Source organism: Monomorium pharaonis, chromosome 6 (assembly GCF_013373865.1).
Source record: "Monomorium pharaonis isolate MP-MQ-018 chromosome 6, ASM1337386v2, whole genome shotgun sequence".
NCBI classification, from domain to species: Eukaryota; Metazoa; Arthropoda; class Insecta; order Hymenoptera; family Formicidae; genus Monomorium; species Monomorium pharaonis.
The window spans coordinates 7,767,058-7,787,440 of NC_050472.1; the positions used below are offsets into that span (position 1 = coordinate 7,767,058).

Sequence of the window (20,383 nt, forward strand, 5' to 3'; positions counted from 1 at the left end):
AAATAGTGCACAAATTTATACTGTTATAAAATTTATGCAGCTTACCTTTAGGAATACATATGTGTGTAACTCTATTTAATATATTATTAAATAGTACTGTATACATATTTTGCTAATATTTTATTATAAAAAATTGAGAAAATTAAATTTATATTTTATTGTATATACCTCTTTCCTTTTTTCTCTTACTTTTCCATAGTTATAATTTAAGAAAAACAACTTTTTTTACAACAGAATTGATTCACGAGTTTCACATACGAATGACGTCTAAAGACATATAAATAACTCTCAAGATTAAATTTAATATAATTATGTGTAATGCAAAAATTATCTTGTCTTAAAAAAAATTTTTATTAACTAATTCTCTTACAATTCAGTTACAAATGTAATAACATTTAATAGATATTTCTTCATAGGTTTTTATTTTTAAATATTTTTATTTAACTTGTAAGAATAAAAATATTTATTTATTTTACATATGTCAAATATAATAAAAATTTTTATGTAATAATTACAGAAAGATACTAATATAAATATGTAATTAATGAGTTTTTCTTAGCCTTGGAATGAATCATCATCAGAAAGGAATAAGAGAGGATAAATACTACAGATTAAATCAACTTGTTTCAAGCTTTATATAAGAATGTTTAAACGAGTATATCAGTCTTAATACATATCTTCCTGTTATTAAGATCATAGTATAACTATTTTCTGAAACAAATTAAGTTTTTATAGTTTTCATTATTTTAAGAAGTTTGCTAGAAATACCGCTGTTGTCTTAAAAACATGTTTGTCGCAATCTTTATTTTTGCGCTTATGACAGTACATGTTACCGCAGAAATACGTAAGTAAATGAGACATTTATATCATACATATACATATATCCAGATAACTAAATCTGTTTAAAGTAGATCATACCAAGTGTCTATCAACCATTAAATAGTGTACACAGAGTCTTTAATATTAGAATATGTCGACAAATTGCCATCAAAAATGTGACAACGCTTGCTAATGCTATACCAAAAAATTGGCAGCTGTAATTGAGCAAGATTTGCGATTTTTACTCGATTTTTATTAGCAAAAATCGAGTTTGTTCAATCTGCACAGGCAGATTCTGCTCAATTTCTGCTATTAATCTGTTATTAAATTCAAGTGAGCAGGCTCTGCTAGCAAATAGTAATTGTTGAAATAATGGATGCCAATTTATTATCAAGTTCTACAAAAATCTATTACTGATCTGCTAACATATTGCGTGCATTTTGCTAAGGTATAAGTAAATAAAAATATATAAATATATTATATACATACATATACATACATATATATATATATGTACATACATGCTTGTTTTTACCACAACGTGCGTACGTTTACATTTATAAAAAAATTTTTTTGATAATGTCCTTCTAAAGAGTCTTACCTTTCATTAAACTTACTGTACAGCTAAGTTTCTTCAACTAAATCAAATAAGTATCACAGGTAAAATAATAGCAGTCCATATTTTGTGACTAAAGTTTAAATAACACACGTAGCTTTTAGTTACGGCAGCTATTTTTTCTGTGAAATAATAATTAGGAGATACGTTTTGATGAATTGATTTTTCTTTTTTAGTAAATATGTAATTTTTAGTAATTATGTAATTTTGAAGCAGAATAAATCTTTGAAAAATTAAACTGCTGGTTTTATTAATAAGTATTCTAATATTAATGATTATAAAATAACATTTTAGTTTTTAGTTTTTTTTCTCTCTCTCTCTCTTGCTCTCTCTTTCTATCTATTTTTCTATCTATCCATTTATCTATCTATTTATCTATCTATCTATCTACCTATCTATCTATCGATCTATTTATCTATTCATCTATCTATCTATCTATTTATCTATCTAGCTATCTTTTTCCCAAAAATTTGTAATTTATATTGCATTTAATTATAAATTTCTATTTAATTTAACATTAAGTTATAAATAAATTCACTAATTGTATTGTGAATTTTTGTATCGCATTTCTTTAAAGTACATTTCATATTGTTATTTTATTTAACTTATTTGATCAATTTCATATAAAATTAAAAGTTAACAAAGATAATTTATAATTCTTACAGCCTCTTACATTCATGTATGCGGACGCAAAGATCCTAATATTAACCAATGCATCATGGACAACGTCAAAAATTTAAAGAATAAAATCTGTGATGGGATGCCGGAACTAAATATTGGATCAAACAATCCACTTCTTCTTGACAAAGTAGTAATTTTTGATACACCCGAAAATAAAATATATTTTGAAGATATTGAAGTAACGGGGCTATGTGATTACATCATAAACTCCCTTGATTTTGATATCGATAAGCTCCATTTCGATGTTGATTTATCATTTAAACAAATTCAAATAAATGGCACATATGATATCAATTTACGTATATTGGTTACGCCCATCGCTCAGAAGGCGAAAGTTTATTTTACTACAGGTATGTAAAATAATTAATTTATTACAATAAAATAATATTTAAAAGATAACACTTGTTGCAATATAAAAGATTCAAAATAGGTTAACTTGAGTCAAATAAGACATTGCAATATGTTATAATAAAATAGTATATATTTATTAAATTTTGTAGAGAATTTTTCTTTTAAATATAGCTTATATATACTTTACAAATTTTTGTTTTAACATATCTTTTAAGCATATACTCTAGACCTTTGACTATATAAGTATATTTATATAGTCAAAGTTCTAGGCATAAATGCTGTTTTAAATTTAAAGTGGGTTTTACATTTAGTGCCGAGCCTTGTTCGGCTCAGATATTCCAACTGAGCAGCAATCTTATAATCGTTAATTTCCATCGAAATAACTAAATTATATCTTGCAGATAATGTAGGAGCAAAAGTAAACGCAGATTTGAAGATAGTAACCAAAAATGACAAAAGATACGTATACATATCAAAGATGAAAGTAAATCTTGACATCAAAGGATATAACATGGAGTTTGAACAAAGTCAGACCTCAGAATTAGACCAAATAAATCAAATTGTTAGCAACTTTTTAGGTAATAATCAAAAGGAGGTTCTTAGAACAGTTAAGCCGTTTTTGGAAGAGACAATCACCAAAATAGTCATCGAATTTTCCAATCGCATAGTTACACACTTTACTTATGAGGAGCTCTTCCCTAATCGCACATAATTGCTATAAATATTCTGACACAAGATACTTAATATAAGAGTATTTTTTACTAATCAATTTCCTTTGTTTTAAAAATATATATTAAAAATATACTTTTTAATATTATACTTGAATCTAATTCATTCAGTTATGTTTTCCTTTAAATATAGAAATAAATTAAATGCGCTTTTATTTATTAAACGATATTAAAGAATTTGCATAATTTTTAACAAAAATTATATTTAACAGTTTATATATAATTTTTATTGTAATTTCTTGTTTTTAAAATCTTTTAATGCAAATAGAACGAGAAAATAAATATTAAAATATTGCATAATTTGAAAATGCCGAAAACAATTCAGAATAACGCGGTCTGTTCAAATGTATAATGTAACGTTACACTTCACTAATTTAAGTTTACTGTGAAAGTATCAATTTATCTAAAAAAAGATAAGCTTTATAAAAAACTTGTAAATGGTGTTTTGTACCAAAATGTAAAAGCACTACTTACACCGAGTCAATTATTTTTTGTCGAACCCGAAGATTAAATGACAAGAAAAAAACTTTTACGTTTAGCAAAGACATAACCTACAACCTAATTTATCCCTGAGTTTTCATAATTTTCTGTCTGTAACATATACAGGGTGTCTTGCATAAGATATGATATGGTGTCTTGCATATAATTTCAAAGAAATTATTATTTCAACACAAAAAGTATATGCATTGTACTTACAAAGTTGCTTTTATTCTTTTAAAGTTCAGAGGCATTGTATTGTTAATTCATCATGAAATACTTCTAAACCATAAATATACTTATCTTCGGCAAACTTAAAGAATCTGTCTTAATTAATTCCAAGTCTAATTTATTTATAGATTATAGATTATTAAATTTCAGATGATTGAAATTATTTTAATAATGATCGTAATGTGACAATTATAAACATTAAAAAACAGAGCGTTATACGTGATTGTCTCTTAGGTAGTGAAATATAACGTCATGCACTGATAAGCCAATTAAAATCGTTTTCTTTATGTTTAAAAATTTTATAATTTTTACTTTTTTTAATTTTTAATTTTTTTAATTTTTAATTTTTAATTTTATTTTGTCTCTTTAATAAATCGTGGAAATAGATTCTGTATGATTCATTGTACAGACTAAGCGTTTATGTAACACAGGCATAACTCAAAGATATAATAAATAATGAATTTTAAAGAACTAAGGAATAAGTAAGAAGTTAATTATTTTGTAGATTAATAAATTTTAAATGCATAAAAATATACTTTGCTGTTAATATTACACGTAAAAAAAATGTTGCACACATCACAAACTGTAAATGCAACATTACTATATGCATTTTTCTCAAAATGTGCAAAATATAGATTCTTGAATTATATACTTAAAAATTAACTATTATTTCAATCACTATTGCAGTGTATTAGTGATATATTAGATATTAAATATAATGTAATTTAATAGTGTTACAATTTATACCGTTATAAAATTTATGCAGCTTATCTTTAACAATACATATGTGTGTAACTCTATTTAATATTATTTAATGATAATATATACATATTTTACAAATATTTTGCAAATATTTTTATATAAAAAAGAGAGAATTAAAATTGAATTTTATTGTATTATATTTTTTCTTTCTTCTTCTTTCTTACGTTTCCATCGTTATAATCTAAGAAGAACAAACACTTTTTTTACAACAAAATTGAGTCACAAGATTAACATAAAAATGACTCTAAAAATTAAATTTAATACAATTATATGTTTAATACAAAAATTACCTTTCTTTAAAGGAAAATATTTCAGCATATTTTTATAGATTAGTTTTCTTACAATTAAGTTACGAATGTAATATTAGTTAATGACATTTTTAATTAAATTTTTTTATTCTATTAAATATTTTTATTTAACTTGTAAGAATAATAGTATTTATCCATTTTATATATGTAAAATATGTCAAATTTTTATTTAGTAATTACAAAAAGTACTAGTATAAATATGCACATATATGTAGTTAATGTCATTTTCTTGGCCTTGGAATCATTATTAGACAGAAGAAAGAGAAGATAAATACCGAAGATTAAATCAACATGCAACAGGCTATATATACAACCACGTTTATACGAATAGATCAGTCTTAACACATATCGTCGGTTATTAAGATCATAGTATAACTTTCTTCTAAGCAATCGAATTTTATAATTTTAAGAAGTTTGGAAAAAATACCGCTGTTGTTTAAGAAAAAAATGTTTGCCACAGTCTTTATTTTTGCGTTTATAACAGTACATGTTACAGCAGAAATACGTAAGTAAATAAGACCTATATATCCAGATAGCCAAGTTTGTCGAAAGCGGATCATACCAAGTGTCTATCAATCATTAAATATTGCACACAGAGTCTTTAATATTAGAAGATGTCGACGAATTGCCATCAAAAATCTGGCAATGCTTGCTAATAATACTATGCCAAGAAACTGACAGTAATTGAGCAAGCTCTGCGATTTCTATTCGATTTTTGTTATCATCAATCTACACATTCAGATTCTGCTCAATTTCTGCCATTAATCTGCTATCAAATTCAAAATGAGCAGGTTCTGCTAGCAAATAGTAAGCATATTGCTGAAATAATAAATCATTAAATAATAAATGCTAATTTGGTGTGAATTTCTAAGAAAATCTGTTGCTGATCTGCTAACATATGTGTGTATTTTATCACAATATGCGTACATTGCAGTATGTAAATTTTTTTTGCATTATACATAAAGAGCTCATTATTTTTCAACTGCAAAACTCAGAAAACAAAAAAAAAATTTTTCGTAGCTAAGCATAGTTTGCTGAACTGTGTTTGTTGTAACCACAAATTTGTAAGTTACAAGAAAACGACCTGTATTTTTGCATTTAATTCACAAAGTAGCAAAATGTGTACGTCTCATACAATACAGTCACATAAATCTAGTAATAATATGAATATCTTTAACTATCGAAATTATTCAAATATGCTAAGGTATTTATATCAGTTCGATGTACTTACATAAATACAGTATAGTAACTATCCAGTGAAAAATTAAAGATTTCTTTAAATATTTACGTTCGAGAGTTGGACATCCAATAACATCATTTTGAAGGTAACATAATGACAATAAGTTCTGTAATGCGTCGATTTTATAGGAAAAAAGAAATCATATAAATGACATCTATAAAAGAATACTAACAATAAGATATCTATTTCTCAAGTCTCGATTTCTACTTACTATAAACTTTTTTCTTAATATAATATTTAGCTAATATAAAAATATTTAGCTGTCAGAATATGTTTAATAAACAAGCACGCCGGACGAAAATGATAACAGAATCAATTAAAGATGGCAGGAAATTTTAATTATTACAAAATAATTATTGGCAGAATATTAATTAATCTATGACAATTTTGGTAGAGACGGACTTTCATAACAAATATAATGAATAACACATATAAAATTACACACATATAGAATGACATACATATAAGAATACACAACAATAAGAAATTATTTAAGTTAGTAGATTACAAAATTATTCATACAATAAAATTCAACGGTTAGTCACATTAATAATCATGCGTTTCATACAGTGAGCTTTATGCAATAAAATTAATGGTAAGATTTACAAATGAATAAGTAGTATTATTTGTGAATAATAAGCATAATGAAAATTATGGAACAATACAAGGATTTAGATTTTTACATCAACAATTTTTAATAAAGCACGTGAATGATCTTTGTCGCAAATAAAGCCGGGATGAAAATAATATTACATCAACAGTATTTCTAGAGAATTGACGCATATGCAAAGAAAGTTATAGAAACTTTGAATAATAAATATTTAATATTAAAGTAAAATGTCTCTCATTAGTTTAATGACTCAGAAAGTAATGCATCTGATAGTAATGCATCTGATAGTAACGACGGCATGAAAACGTAACTGAATAATTGCTGGATAGAACAGCTAAACGGAAACCTCTGAGTTGAGTTCTGTCCTGTCGGTTAGCCGTCGTGCTAGTACCGAAGCAGGATGAAATCACTCTCAAGAACTCAACTGAAATCACTCTACAGAGGTTCCGTGTACCTGGAGCTCGATCTCCTGGTCTCTCTCTCTCAGCAGGCCGTAGAATTTAGGGTCGAATATGTCCCTCTCTCTCACTCTTTCTCTCGGTAGGCCGTAGTATGGTATCGAGTACGTCTCTCTCTCTCTCTCTCACTCTTTCTGCTTGCCGTGGTGACTGCAGGAATTGAATACGAACTCTATCTTTCTGCAAGCCGCGGTAGGGTCTGCAGGAACTGATTATGCAGTGTACTTGGCCGTTGATACGTCTCTGCTTGGATGTGCAACCAATTTGCACGAGATACGTGGCACGTAACGAAAGCCTTTTACAATACGTATGTATTGTAATCTCAATGAGCGTCTTACTCCAACGCTCGTCTCAGAAAGAATGAATGAAAATATGACTGTCTGTAGCGTCGTCAAGAGAAATTGGGTCAAACAATGCAAGATCAGACGTGAGTCGCGTCGAGGAGTCGGTCAATGTCCTCGGTATTCATCATGTACGAATGTACACAACTACATAGAAACCTTCTTATGCATATGCGTCCTTTAAATTTCTGAACAGAATAAGTTAAAGGAAAATGAATTATAAATTATTTAGATATTTTCGTGTAAGATGTGCTGCTCATTAAGTAGTAACGCATATTAAAAAATAAATTTCATAAAAAGTAGTTGTTATCATTAGCAATTTCAATCGTAATGTTATTAATATGCGTAAGCATTAATGAAACTTTGTCTTGTTATTGAATGAAATCATTCCTTCAAAAAGTTTAGTATTTTTCAAAATACGAACTGCTTACTTAATAGCTTTTGCTGCTACTTATTGTATTATTTTTTGAACTTTTCTGCTATTTTTTGAAGATAAGAAATGAGTAATATTGCGTTCAACTACATAATCTACAAATCTATATTTTAATTTGTTATATTTTAATATTATATAATAATTATCAAAATGTAAATATATTTTTTTTTATTTAAGAGAGTATATACGTTTGGAGCCACAAAAAGGAAGATATCCTTCATGATTTTTTTTCAAAGTCAAGAAGCAAACAATAACAACAGGACTTTTTGCGTAATAAAGTTCACCTTTTGTAGTTTTTCATAAAAATTTTATTACTATAACTTTTGGAAAAATCCCCTCTTCTCCATTGTCATGTAGTCAGCCATGCATTATTTCGCGGTGATTCAATGATTTCTCCTTCTTTGTTTAACTGAAATACAAACACTAAACGGCATCTTAAAGAAGAGTAAATTTTCTTGTCATTGTCGTATCCGATTTTTAAAATTTAAATTTTAAACAAAATGGCGGATTTTTAAAGTTAAAGTGCCAATTTTTGGCAAAAAAATAATTTTTGTTTGTTAAAAAGGATATAAAAAAACTCGAATTTTTTAAATTGGATACGATAAGAAAATTTACTCTTTTTTGAGATGCCGTTTGGTTTTTGTATTCCGGTTAAACAAGGAAGGAGAAATCATTGTCATCGCGGAATTATGCTTGGCTGACTACATGGCAATGAAAGGGAGAGAGAAATTTTTCAACAAAATCGTTGTAATAAAATTTGTATAAGAATTAAAAAAGGTGTACTTTATTATGCCAAAAGTCCCATTTTTATAGTTTGCTTTTTAGCTCTAAAAAAAATTCATAAAGAATGTATCTTTTTTGTGGCTCTAAACGTATATGCCCCCTTAGACTGTACTATGTAACACTTTATTTTTAAATTATTATATTTATAAATCAAAATTAAATAGGTTATACTGTTACAGTAAGAGGTATAGTTTTATGAGTATTTGCACTAGCGGATCCTAACGTCGATAATTGGGGGAAAAGGAGATTTTAATAAAATTTTTTGCCGAATATTGTATATCAAACATCGGGCAGTTTGAACACATTGAATCCGATGCGTAATAACTTGATTCACGTACGAGCAACGGCATTAATCGGCTTTAAACGGACCTAGTAAGACTAATTTGTTTTAATTTAAAAAGGACGAGTAAACCTCACCCCCTTCCCCTCTAAAATCTGCCAGTAAAAATAGAGATACATAGTAAGTAAATGTATGGACATTGTAATTTTTGCTGATTAGAAATACGTACATTTTATGCGTTACGTTTAATTAATAATTATTTCATAATAAAAGTCTTTAAAATGATATTTTTGTATTTAGTAAGGCGATTCATAACGTGATAAGTGATTAGTTGTTACATAAAAAAATAATTAAAATTTTTATTTTTTTGTATCGTCTATCTTCAATGAGTATAAATAGGCGACATAATTTAATATATAAAGTTGTTTTCACAAATTATAACTCATTCTTTATGATGCTTATCATGTGTTGGTTGTTTCCTAATCTGCTATAAATGTCATGTAAACCCTTACGATGTACATTTATTTAATGTACATTTGTATAATGTACATTTTTTTAATGTACACCTATTTAATCTACATTTATTTAATGCTTTGTATTATCTGTGCTAACATAGTATTCCAACGTTTTGCAAATATCCATTTCATCCATTAAAAGTACACAGTCTGATTGATGTGAAGATGTATGAGTTTCTTTTCTTTTTTTTCATTCAAGGAAATCACATTTTCTAGTACGCCAAGACTGAAATCTAGTTGAGTGATATGTCTACATAAAGTGGAATAGGATGGCAACGGTAATTTCAAATTCCTTTTTAAAAATGAATATGCTTTCTATCCAACTGAAAACAAAAAAATAATAAGCCATAAGAATTCATTATTTAATGTTATTTTTTATTAATAAATAAACAATTACTAAGGAAACTAATTACTTATCAGTATATCTTATTTGCATAGCCAATTTCAAGCATTGTGGAGACCAATTTGATCGTCGATTAGATAACCGTAATTCAAAGTCTTTCGTAAATGGTATTTTTTGTACTCTTTTTAACAATGCTGCATATTTATTTCTATAATTTTTGTGTACTTTGTTGTGGTTTAATCTTAACAGTTTTTCTCTTTTAAATTTTAATGCAAGTTTATTATTTTTTTTATTGTTTCAATTAATATCTTTTTTAAATATTTAATTTTATTAGCTTGTCTGATTGTTTCATCTTCATCAAAAAATTGTATAGTATTAAATGCACCATTGTTACATACTTTAGTTTGAGTTTCTGCATCTACGTGCACAGATTGATTATTATGCTGAATATTTCTATAAAAAAAAGATTATGATTGAGATATTAGAAATGACAAAATAAAAAACTAAAACAATATTTACTTACGATCAATTACATTTTCTTCAGGCAAAACACCTATAGAAGATTCAGTTTTATCTTGTAAAACGTCGTTAATGCTTTTATTTGTAAAAATTGTAGGAATGGTATTAGGTTTTAATTTACGTTGTCTATCCTGTCGTTTATTTTCAAACTAAGAATCATCAAAATGAAACTGTAACAACAAATAATTATTGTATTCAAGAATACTCTATTCAACTATATAATTTTATAACTTAATATATCAATAACAAAATTGCTAAGTCTCGATAACTATTATATCTACTTAATTCAATAAAATTAATTTAAAATAAATAATTTTTGATATTTGTTTACTCTTTACTACTATGTTTTAGACTTGAATAATCGTATTACAAAATTATTTACTCAGATTCAATACCTCATATAACCTCGAATCTCCTTTTGGATATTTAACACACTGTTTAATCCAAATTTGTTTACGTTCTTCGTCAGCAGAAAATCTAAAAAGACGAAATCCTTATTCTGCACGATTTTTCGCACAACAGCCTGGCATTATTACACATATTTCGTATAATACAATTCCACTTTTCCCTACCTTTTTCCATCTTCCACTTCTACTATTGCTCACTTACTCTTCTCGTACAACACACACTCATCATACTTCGTGACCCCAAAATGGCCATGCGAAGACCTTCCTTCCCCTCCTGTCGTTCATCTACAGATCTTAATAATGGTACAATGGTTTGCGATGTAACAACAATATGACAGCAACAAATGATTAATAACGAATTAATACTAACATTAATGACATGTTGCTATCAATTTGTCGTTGTTAAAAACAGAATTTATATGAGTTTAACTTAGTAGATAATGTTGTATTACCTTGTTTACTAGTTAGTCTGAATTAGTTGCGGCAACAATTGTTGATAACATGACTGCAACATCAAAATATTTGGCTATCTGGATATAGGTTGTATAAGTTATCTGCTTCTATGTACACATTTTTAAATATTTTTACAATGTAATCCTTAATTGAGTCATAAAATTTAAGGTTTCTTTAATCTTTGTGTCGTTAGATAATTCAATTGATTTTCAATTCACAATAATAGTGATTTTGATACACAGCGTCTAGTTTTGTCAATCTAGATTAGAATCTACTTGATGCTATAAACGCTTTGAAGCATTTTTTGATTGATTAATTTGTTCTTTCAAAATTCTTTGTCCCGATTAAGTTAAAATGGTTTGCAGCGTTTGTAGCATTAAGTGAACTGCAGCCTTTAAGACATAAGTTTTTTGAAAGATATCTTATTACAAAATAACTTATGGATATTATTTATAAGATAAAGACTTTTTTTGATAGAATCTTTAGAATTCCTCTCCCGTTAAACTCACTGGGTAAACATTGCGTTAGATAACTAAGTTTCTTTAACTAAATCAAATAGGTATCACATGTAATATAATAGTAATTCATATTTTGCAACTAAAGTTTAGGTATCAGACGTAGTTTTTGGCTACAGTTGTTTTGTTTCTATGAGATAATAATTAGGAGACATTTTGATAAGTTACTTTTTTTTCTTTCAGTTATTTTTTTAAAGCAAAATAAAATTCTTGAAAAACTAATCTGCTGTTTTTATTTGAGTACTGCGATAATAATGATTATAACTTAACATTTTAGCTTCTTCCTTCTTTCTCTTTCTATTTCTATTTATCTATCTCCTTCAAAAAATTTTGCAACATATAATTCTAAATTTTTATTTTATTTAACATAAAATTGTAAATAAATTTACCAATTGTATTGTAAATTTTTGTATCGCATACCTTTAAAGTAAAGTGGGTTTTAATTGCTTATATTCCCAGTTGCCTACAGCTCTGTTAGCACATAAATTTTGTAAAGATGCCCGATTGCCTACAGCTTTGTTTGCACACATGAAAATAATTAAGGTTTAAAAGTACTATTGCACATATGATATTATTTTCCTTAGACACGTTGCACACATGAAATTATTACGCTCGTACGCATTGTACACATGACATTATTGCACACATAAGATAAAAAACAATATTAACACATTGCACACATGACATTATTGCGCATATACACATTGCACACATGACATGATTACACTCATGCATATTGCATACATGATATTATTTCGCTCATACACATTGCACACATGACATTATTGTGCATATACACATTGCACACATGACATGATTACACTCATGCATATTGCACACATGATATTATTTCGCTTATACACATTGCACACATGATAATAACACATTCCTACACATTGCACACATGACATTATTGCATACATAAGCTAAAGAAACAATATTAACAAATTGCACACATGATAACATTGCGCATATGCACATTGCACATGATGTCATTGCGGTCGTACACTCTAGAGACACAATTCCAATTGGGCGCCTTGATTTGACAATGATTTCTGATAATATTTCTTGTGCTAAATAAACAATTGTATAGATCTTATAGGGCTGACTGGTTTAATTTTTGAGATATATCATATTAAAAATAAAAATAAAAGTAGATTAAAAATAAAAAGAAAAGTATACCTCGTTTTGCATGGAAAGTCGCAAATCCATGTGGAACAGTACGAAGCGTAGACACACACACACACGGAGACCTAGGAGACAACCACGTCCTAGATGCGCACAGTAATAAACGGACACAGCAGGTCCGTGCGCATTTGGTCTGTGCGCATTTGGTTTTACACGCATGATATATCTGGGATTCACTCCCTTGTTTTTGCTAGAGTGTATGAGCGCAATGATATCATGTGTGCAATGTGCATATGCGCAATAATGTTATGTGTGCAATGTGTTTGAGCGTAATAATATCATATGTAAAATGTGTATGAACGTATTAATATCATGTGTGCAATGTGTATAAATGTATTAATATCATGTGTGCAATGTATATTAGCGAAATAATATCATGTGTGCAATGTGTATGAGCGTAATAATATCATGTGTGCAAGTCTATAAACCTATTAATATCATGTGTGCAATGTACATGAGCAAAATAATATCATGTGTGCAATGTGTATGAGCGTAATAATGTCATGTGTGCAACGTGTATGAGTAAAATAATATCATGTGTGTGCAATCGTACTTTTGTACTTTAATTATTTTTGTGTGTGCAAACGAAGCTGTATGCAATCGGGATGTTAGCAATTGGTCACGTAAGCAATCGAGTATCTTTGCAAAATTTGTGTGCAAACGAAGTTGTAGACAACTAAGAATGTAGACAAATGAGACCCCCCTTTTCTTTAAAATACATTTTATATTATTAGTTTATTTAACTTATTTGATCAATTTTATATAAAATTAAAAGTTAACAAAGATAATTTATAATTCTTGCAGCTTCCTATATTCATGTATGTGGACGCAGAGATCCTAATATTAATCAATGCATCATGAACAACGTCGAAAATTTAAAGAATAAACTTTGTGATGGAATTCCGGAACTATATATTGAATCAAATAATCCACTTCTTCTTGACACACTAACAATTATTAATACACCCGAGAACAAAATATATTTCAGAGATGTTGAAATAACGGGGTTATGTGATTACATTATACATTTTATTTATTTTGATATTGATAAGCTCCATTTTGATGTTGATTTATTGTTTACACAACTTCAAATAAATGGTACATATGATATCGATCTACGTATATTGGCTACGCCCATCATTCAGAAGGGAAAAGTTTATTTTACTTCAGGTATACAAAACAATCAATTTATTATAATAAGATAAGAATATTTGAAAGATAATATTTGTTGCATTATAAAACATATAAAATATAGGGTTAATTGGAGACAAATAAGGCTCACTTAATATATTTTCTTTTCTAAAATTAAAATTCTGCTTAAAGAAATAAATATTAAAATAATCTAAGCAAGAAGAAAATCTTGATTTTAATTGCTCACCAAAATAAAATATAAAATATTGAATATAAAATAATTATAAATACATCAGAAAAATTGTTGTAACTTTGACATTGTTTTATTATATACTTATAAATATAATGAGATCCGAATCAGAAATAAATTAGAAATAGCATAAAGAAAAACTACTTTATTTTAAAATTATTAATAATAAAACCTTTAAGGTTGCTTTTACTATTAAATATTAATTATACTTAATTTTGCCTTAATATTGTTTTGTTGTTTCTAAAAAAAGTATAATTATTGGTTATCTAAAAAACGGACATATATGCTTATTATTTTTTATGGTTAAAAAGTTGAATAATATTGCAATATGTTATAATAAATTAATGCATATTTATTACATTTTGCAGATAATTTTTCTTTTAAATATATTTACTTACAAATTTTTATTCTAACAAGACAGACGTACGTGTTGCTGCCGTTTCTAATTCTTTAACCTCTCTTTATCTACTTCCTATGACATATCTTTTAAGAGAGTTCTGCTGCTAAATCAAAATGAACAGATTTTCATGAAACTTTAGAGAAATTAGTGATATAAATTGTCTGTCAAAATTTTATAAAGCTGAACCAGCTAGTTATTTAGATATTATATATTTTATTAACGCGGGCTCTTATGGAAATCAATAAATTTTTAACTTTTTTAAATTTTTATTGTCGTATTAAATATTATTTAATTTTATTGTCGTAGAAATAATGAACAGAAGTTAGTAAAACTTTACAACAATACATCGTAACTGTCCAGAAAAGTATTGTTAAATTTTTAAACTGATGCACTTGCTTGTTTAAGTAAAATAATTGATACAATAAAAAAAGTTTACAATAATCGAAGTAATATAGCACATAAGTATGATAAATGTAGCTCTATTAAGCTAGCAGGACCAAATCAGCAAAATCAAATCTGATTTATTGGATTATTTAGCACTTATTTTGCACTAATTTGCACCACTAATAAAAATTTTGTACTCCGTGCCATATTGAAATAAGTCGTGGTGCTGCTAGCTTAATATTCAACTACAGGGGTCGGGGGTAGTTTCGAACGAACAGCGGAGGTACAAAATCGGAAACTTGATATTTTTGCGATGCAAATTATGCCAAGTTATGTATACAACCAGCGACTAATTCGGCTCATGGGAAAGAGTACTTCATTCTTGTGCTTAAAATAACTGAATTCATTTTGTGATTGTTCAGCTCAGAATAGATTAATATATTCAATTTTTTGGGGTGATGCAAATTAGTGCAAATTCAGCTCTTTAAGTTTTTGTATTCGTTTTTCTCTCTTTCTCTTTTTTTCTTATGGTTCTGCTAGTTGAATATTAAGCTAGCAGCACTTTTTTTAATACAACACGGAATACAAAATTTTTATTAGTGGTGTAAATTAGTGCAAAATAAGTGCTAAATAATCTAGATTAGATTTGATTTTGCTGATTTGGTCCTGCTAGTTTAATAGAACTGGTAAATGTATACTAGTGATATAATATGAAATTCAAATTGTTACATTTAGTTATCTAAAGATGGTATAATAGTAAAGAATGTTTATTCTCAATTAAAAAAAAGTTATTTCAGTAATAAAGATAGTATTTTATAGCCGAATTTTTTCTTATATTCACCATTATTAATGTCGAGGACGAGTGGAATGAAAACGCATACAGGGGAGCGCGAGTTGAAGAATCATTGCTGCCACACGTAAGCTAACAAAAGTGAATATAGGGGGATAGATATCGACTCTTGTAATGCGCACCGGGAGATCCGGATCTCCAACATTAACTTTAGATCATATAAAGCAAACAAAAAGAAGACAACAAAATGGTTATTTGAATATTTTTCTTTACTTGAATCCCTATACCACTTGTTGTGTCGGGCTTGCAGAGGAACTCCTTTAAACATATAATCTATATAGGCAAGCATAAAACGCTTAACACTTAAAACGCGTTTTTTAATTTAAAAAAGTGGGTCTTATATTTAGTTCTGAGCCTTATTTGGCTTGGGTATTTCAGCAGCAACCTTACATTCCGTAATCTCCATTGAAATAACTGAATTATATCTTGCAGATAATGTAGGAGCAAAAGTAAACGCAGATTTGAAAATAGTAACCAAAAATGGCAAAAGATACGTATACATATCAAAGATGAAAGTAAATCTTGACATCAAAGGATATAACATGGAGTTTGACCAAATTCAGATGCCACAATTAAAGCAATTAAATGAAATTGTTAGGAACTTTTTAGGTAATAATCAAAAGGAGATTATTAGAACACTGAAGCCGTTCTTGGAAGAAGTAGTCACCAAACAAACCATCTCAGTTTCCAACCGTATAGTTACACACTTTACTTATGAGGAGCTCTTCCCTGACCGCACTTAACTGCTACAAATATCTTGACACAATAAACTTAATATAAGAATAATTGAGGTTAATTAAGTCTCTTTGTTTTAACAATATATATTAAAAATGTACATTTTTTATATTATACGTAAATCTAATTTATTTAATTTTGTTTTTCTTTAAAAATAAATATAAAAATGTGTTAAAAACGATTTTATTTATTAAACGACAATTGTGTTAATAGAACAGAAAAAAAACTTTAATAACATAAAAATTAAAGTGAAAATAACTTTTTTCTATTAATTTTAAATGCGAATTGTGCATTTTTTGTGTTAAAATTGTAAATTTGCTAAGACTACGTACAGAATATCGTAACTGCAACACCGTCGCATAACACCGGCGCGATATGTGGACTGTAGTCCGTAACATTGCACCGAACATTCAGAACGTTCGCGGCAAACATTTGGGTGCAACATGAGCGTTTGCAGCGAACATTTAGGCGTAACCTATGTGTTACAGCAACATCAAACTGACAAGGGAACCTTGCGAACCCGAAAATTCTGATTTTAATGAAACTTGGCACAAATGTAGAGGGAGTAAATACATAAATTTAGAAATTATAAGTTAGTGCTTATAAACGGTTTAAAGGGTTAAAATTACCCTTCAAAAATTTATAGTTTTTGCCTTTTCTCGATATATTTTGTAAACTAAACAAAATATAAAAAAATGTTTCATACAAAAGTTTTACAGTATGAGTATCTCTATTTAACTGTTACGTCCAGCCTTATAGGATTTAACTCTTTATTCGGTAGGAAGGATATCTCAGGGAGAACAGGTAAGGCAGGGAAGAACGTAACAAAACGTGTAGAATTCCCGTAGGCACACAGTTTAAGAGAGGGTATGTGCCTCGGGTCGAACGCACTTTTTATGACTCAAAAATATAGGTCAACGTGCCGATAGGGCCGCTATAACTCGTTTCGAGTCGTACGTCCGTCGGTCCAAGTTTCGAGTCAACGAATTGAATCGCTTTAACTTGGGATCAGACCAGATGCAGTCTTTGTTCGGGATAGACGAGGTCGTTATTAATTAAAATAAATGATAAGGTTTCTCATAAAATTAACAAAAGTATTTATTTTAATAACAAATAAAAATGAAAATAAAAAGAGATACAAATAAGCGCTGAAGTCGTAATTTGACAATTTTGGTATAATTAAATTTAAGACGCATAGTGAGTATGAATATAGTTGTACAAATATTAAATAAGTATATAGTGGGGGGAGAAAGGGAAACAAGAGATTTTTGTTTTTTAATTCTACAGTATTAACGGTAAACGCGGAGCAAAGAAATAGACAAAAGGTTTATTAAATGGTTAGATGGGGAAAACATAGATGCTTGGAGTCATAAGAGGATAAAGCATAGCGGGGAAGAGTGGGGGTGGAATGTCTTTGGATTCAGGGGAACTTATGGGAGAGTAACTTGAAGAAGGAGGAGGTGAACTAGAAAAAGAATATGTTGGGAATATCTGAGGAACGTGTTCATGTTCTTCAGTAATTGGAGGCAAAGAGGAAGGTCGAGGAACATTAAGTTCTTCGAAGGGGGTGGTAAGAGAGGAGAGTCGAGGAACACTGAGTTCTTCGAAGGTGGTAGCTGAAGAGAAGAGTCGAGGAACACTAAGTTCTTCGAAGGTGGTAGCTGGAGAGAAGGGTCGAGGAACATTAAGTGGGAAATTATTTATAAAATAATAGGAACGTGTCTTAAAAAATTAAAACGGAAGGGAGTAGATGAGTAAAGTAAAAACAAAGAAAGAAATTGTGATTGTAGGACTTACTCATTACTGGTTCTCGAATAAATCCGTTGGAATCGAAGGGATTTTTTGACCGGATGGAACGGCACTAAAGTTTACTTGCGCACTGGTTCTACATGATTACTAACTCTCTTATTAACTGAACTGACTAAAAACTCTAAACGTAACTGAACGTAACTCACAACTAACTACTTTCAACTAACTGATTATTACTGACCATTATTACTACTATTACTAACTGACCGCTCAACTATTACTACTGCTACTCTCATTACTAACTATCTCTTCAAGATTTGGTATTATATATACAGAGTTTTGGTATTATATATACAGAATTCTAAGTTTTCTTATTGGAAAAGTAGTTTTTCCTTTTTGACCAATCATACGTTGAGTACTCTGTCGAAAGTTTCTCTGTTTCCTCCCACATTCTTTCAATTTTATCGAAGGGATCCGACCTATCGCGTAGGTTATCTTCCCTTGGGGTTTAAGAGATGAATAATTTTTTCTATCGTGCTAGACGTGCTACGGTATGGTTTGCAGATGGAGGAAACGGTTATTTATTTTTTGCTTATGTTTAGATACTTTATTGCTCATTTTTTGTGAGGAAACGTGAAACTTTGCTTAGATCCCATGTTTGTCTTTGAATTTCTATCTTCAGAATTTATTATTTGTTGACTAAATATTCAAAAGGAGTCGGAATTATCTACTTGGTCGTTTCGTCCATCTATGTTTGTCATTATGTTTCTAACAGACTAATCCTAGACGCATAAAAAATTATCGGAGATCATTGAACGGAATTTCTTTTGTAAATTATTTGTTTTTCTGACGAAGGGAAATCGTGGAGTCTGCCGGACGTAATATAACTATGCTATTTATTTTTTCAAAAAAAAATTTTTTTAAATTGTTTTTCTTTGCAAAAAAATGTTTTTAGGAAAAAATAAATAGACTAGTTAAATAGAAGTATTCATACCGTAAAACTTTTGTATAAAACATTTTTTTTTATTTTGTTTAATTTACGAGATATATCGAAAAAACGCAAAAATGTCTCAACTTTGAAGCGTGCTTTCACCTCTTCAAGCTAGTTTTGAACCAAAATAAAACATTTCTAAATTAATGTATTTACCCCCTCTACATTTATGCCAAGTTTCATTAAAATCAGAAAATTTTCCGTTTGGGCTTTGGAGTGAAACGGTTTGGAGTGAAACTATCCTTCAAATGTTGAGATATTTTTATCTTTTCTCGATATATCTCGTAAACTAAACAAAATATTAAAAAATGTTTTATACAAAAGTTTTACAGCATAAATACTTTCATTTAACTACGCTGTTTATTTTTCGAAAAAAAAATTTTTTTTTTATTAAAATAAATTTTTAATAAAATTGACTTGTTGTTTGTTTCTTTAACTTATGTGTACAATAATGTCATGTGGTATGAGCGCAATATTATCGTGTATGCAATGTGCATGTGCGAAATAATGTCGTGTGTGCAATGTGTATGGGCGCAGTAATGTCATGTGTGCAATCCTAATCTTGTATCTTAATTATTTTTGTGTGTGCAAACGAAGTTGTAGGCAATCAAGATTGTAGGCAATCGGGAATGTAGGCAATCGAGTAGTTCTGTTAAATTTGTGTGCAAATAAAGCTGCAGGCAATCAGGATTGTGGGCAAGCGAAACTCCCCAAGAAGCTAATCTTAATTTTAAAACAGCTATATATAGTGTGGAAATCGCTGAGTAAAGGTAAATCTGCGTTTTTTATTTTATTTATAAAATAATAGTGTGCAATATTTTAAACGGATTTTTTA

The 20,383-nt window shown here is 28.5% G+C and overlaps 2 protein-coding genes across 2 annotated transcripts; both read left to right on the plus strand.

Moving 5' to 3' along the window:
- The first annotated feature begins 633 nt into the window (after nt 1-633).
- LOC105838060 lies at nt 634-3,286 on the plus strand. Its single transcript, XM_012683340.3, has 3 exons — nt 634-844; nt 2,101-2,466; nt 2,869-3,286. Exons 1-3 carry the CDS (start codon nt 787-789, stop codon nt 3,177-3,179), a joined length of 735 nt encoding a protein of 244 aa, XP_012538794.1. The 5' UTR covers nt 634-786; the 3' UTR covers nt 3,180-3,286.
- A 1,985-nt stretch (nt 3,287-5,271) lies between these two features.
- Nucleotides 5,272-16,963, plus strand: LOC118645978 (circadian clock-controlled protein daywake-like). Its single transcript, XM_036288096.1, has 3 exons — nt 5,272-5,478; nt 13,863-14,228; nt 16,506-16,963. The coding sequence occupies exons 1-3, from the start codon at nt 5,421-5,423 to the stop codon at nt 16,814-16,816; spliced, it is 735 nt and encodes a 244-aa protein (XP_036143989.1). The 5' UTR covers nt 5,272-5,420; the 3' UTR covers nt 16,817-16,963.
- Nucleotides 16,964-20,383: the final 3,420 nt, after the last annotated feature.

Bases quoted from the DNA above. Each gene is read 5' to 3' on its own strand.
- LOC105838060 (XM_012683340.3), top strand. From the start codon at position 787: ATGTTTGTCGCAATCTTTATTTTTGCGCTTATGACAGTACATGTTACC. The intron at 845-2,100 runs GTAAGTAAATGA...TAATTCTTACAG, and splicing joins ACATGTTACCGCAGAAATAC to CCTCTTACATTCATGTATGC. The intron at 2,467-2,868 runs GTATGTAAAATA...TATATCTTGCAG, and splicing joins GAAAGTTTATTTTACTACAG to ATAATGTAGGAGCAAAAGTA.
- LOC118645978 (XM_036288096.1), top strand. From the start codon at position 5,421: ATGTTTGCCACAGTCTTTATTTTTGCGTTTATAACAGTACATGTTACA. The intron at 5,479-13,862 runs GTAAGTAAATAA...TAATTCTTGCAG, and splicing joins ACATGTTACAGCAGAAATAC to CTTCCTATATTCATGTATGT. The intron at 14,229-16,505 runs GTATACAAAACA...TATATCTTGCAG, and splicing joins AAAAGTTTATTTTACTTCAG to ATAATGTAGGAGCAAAAGTA.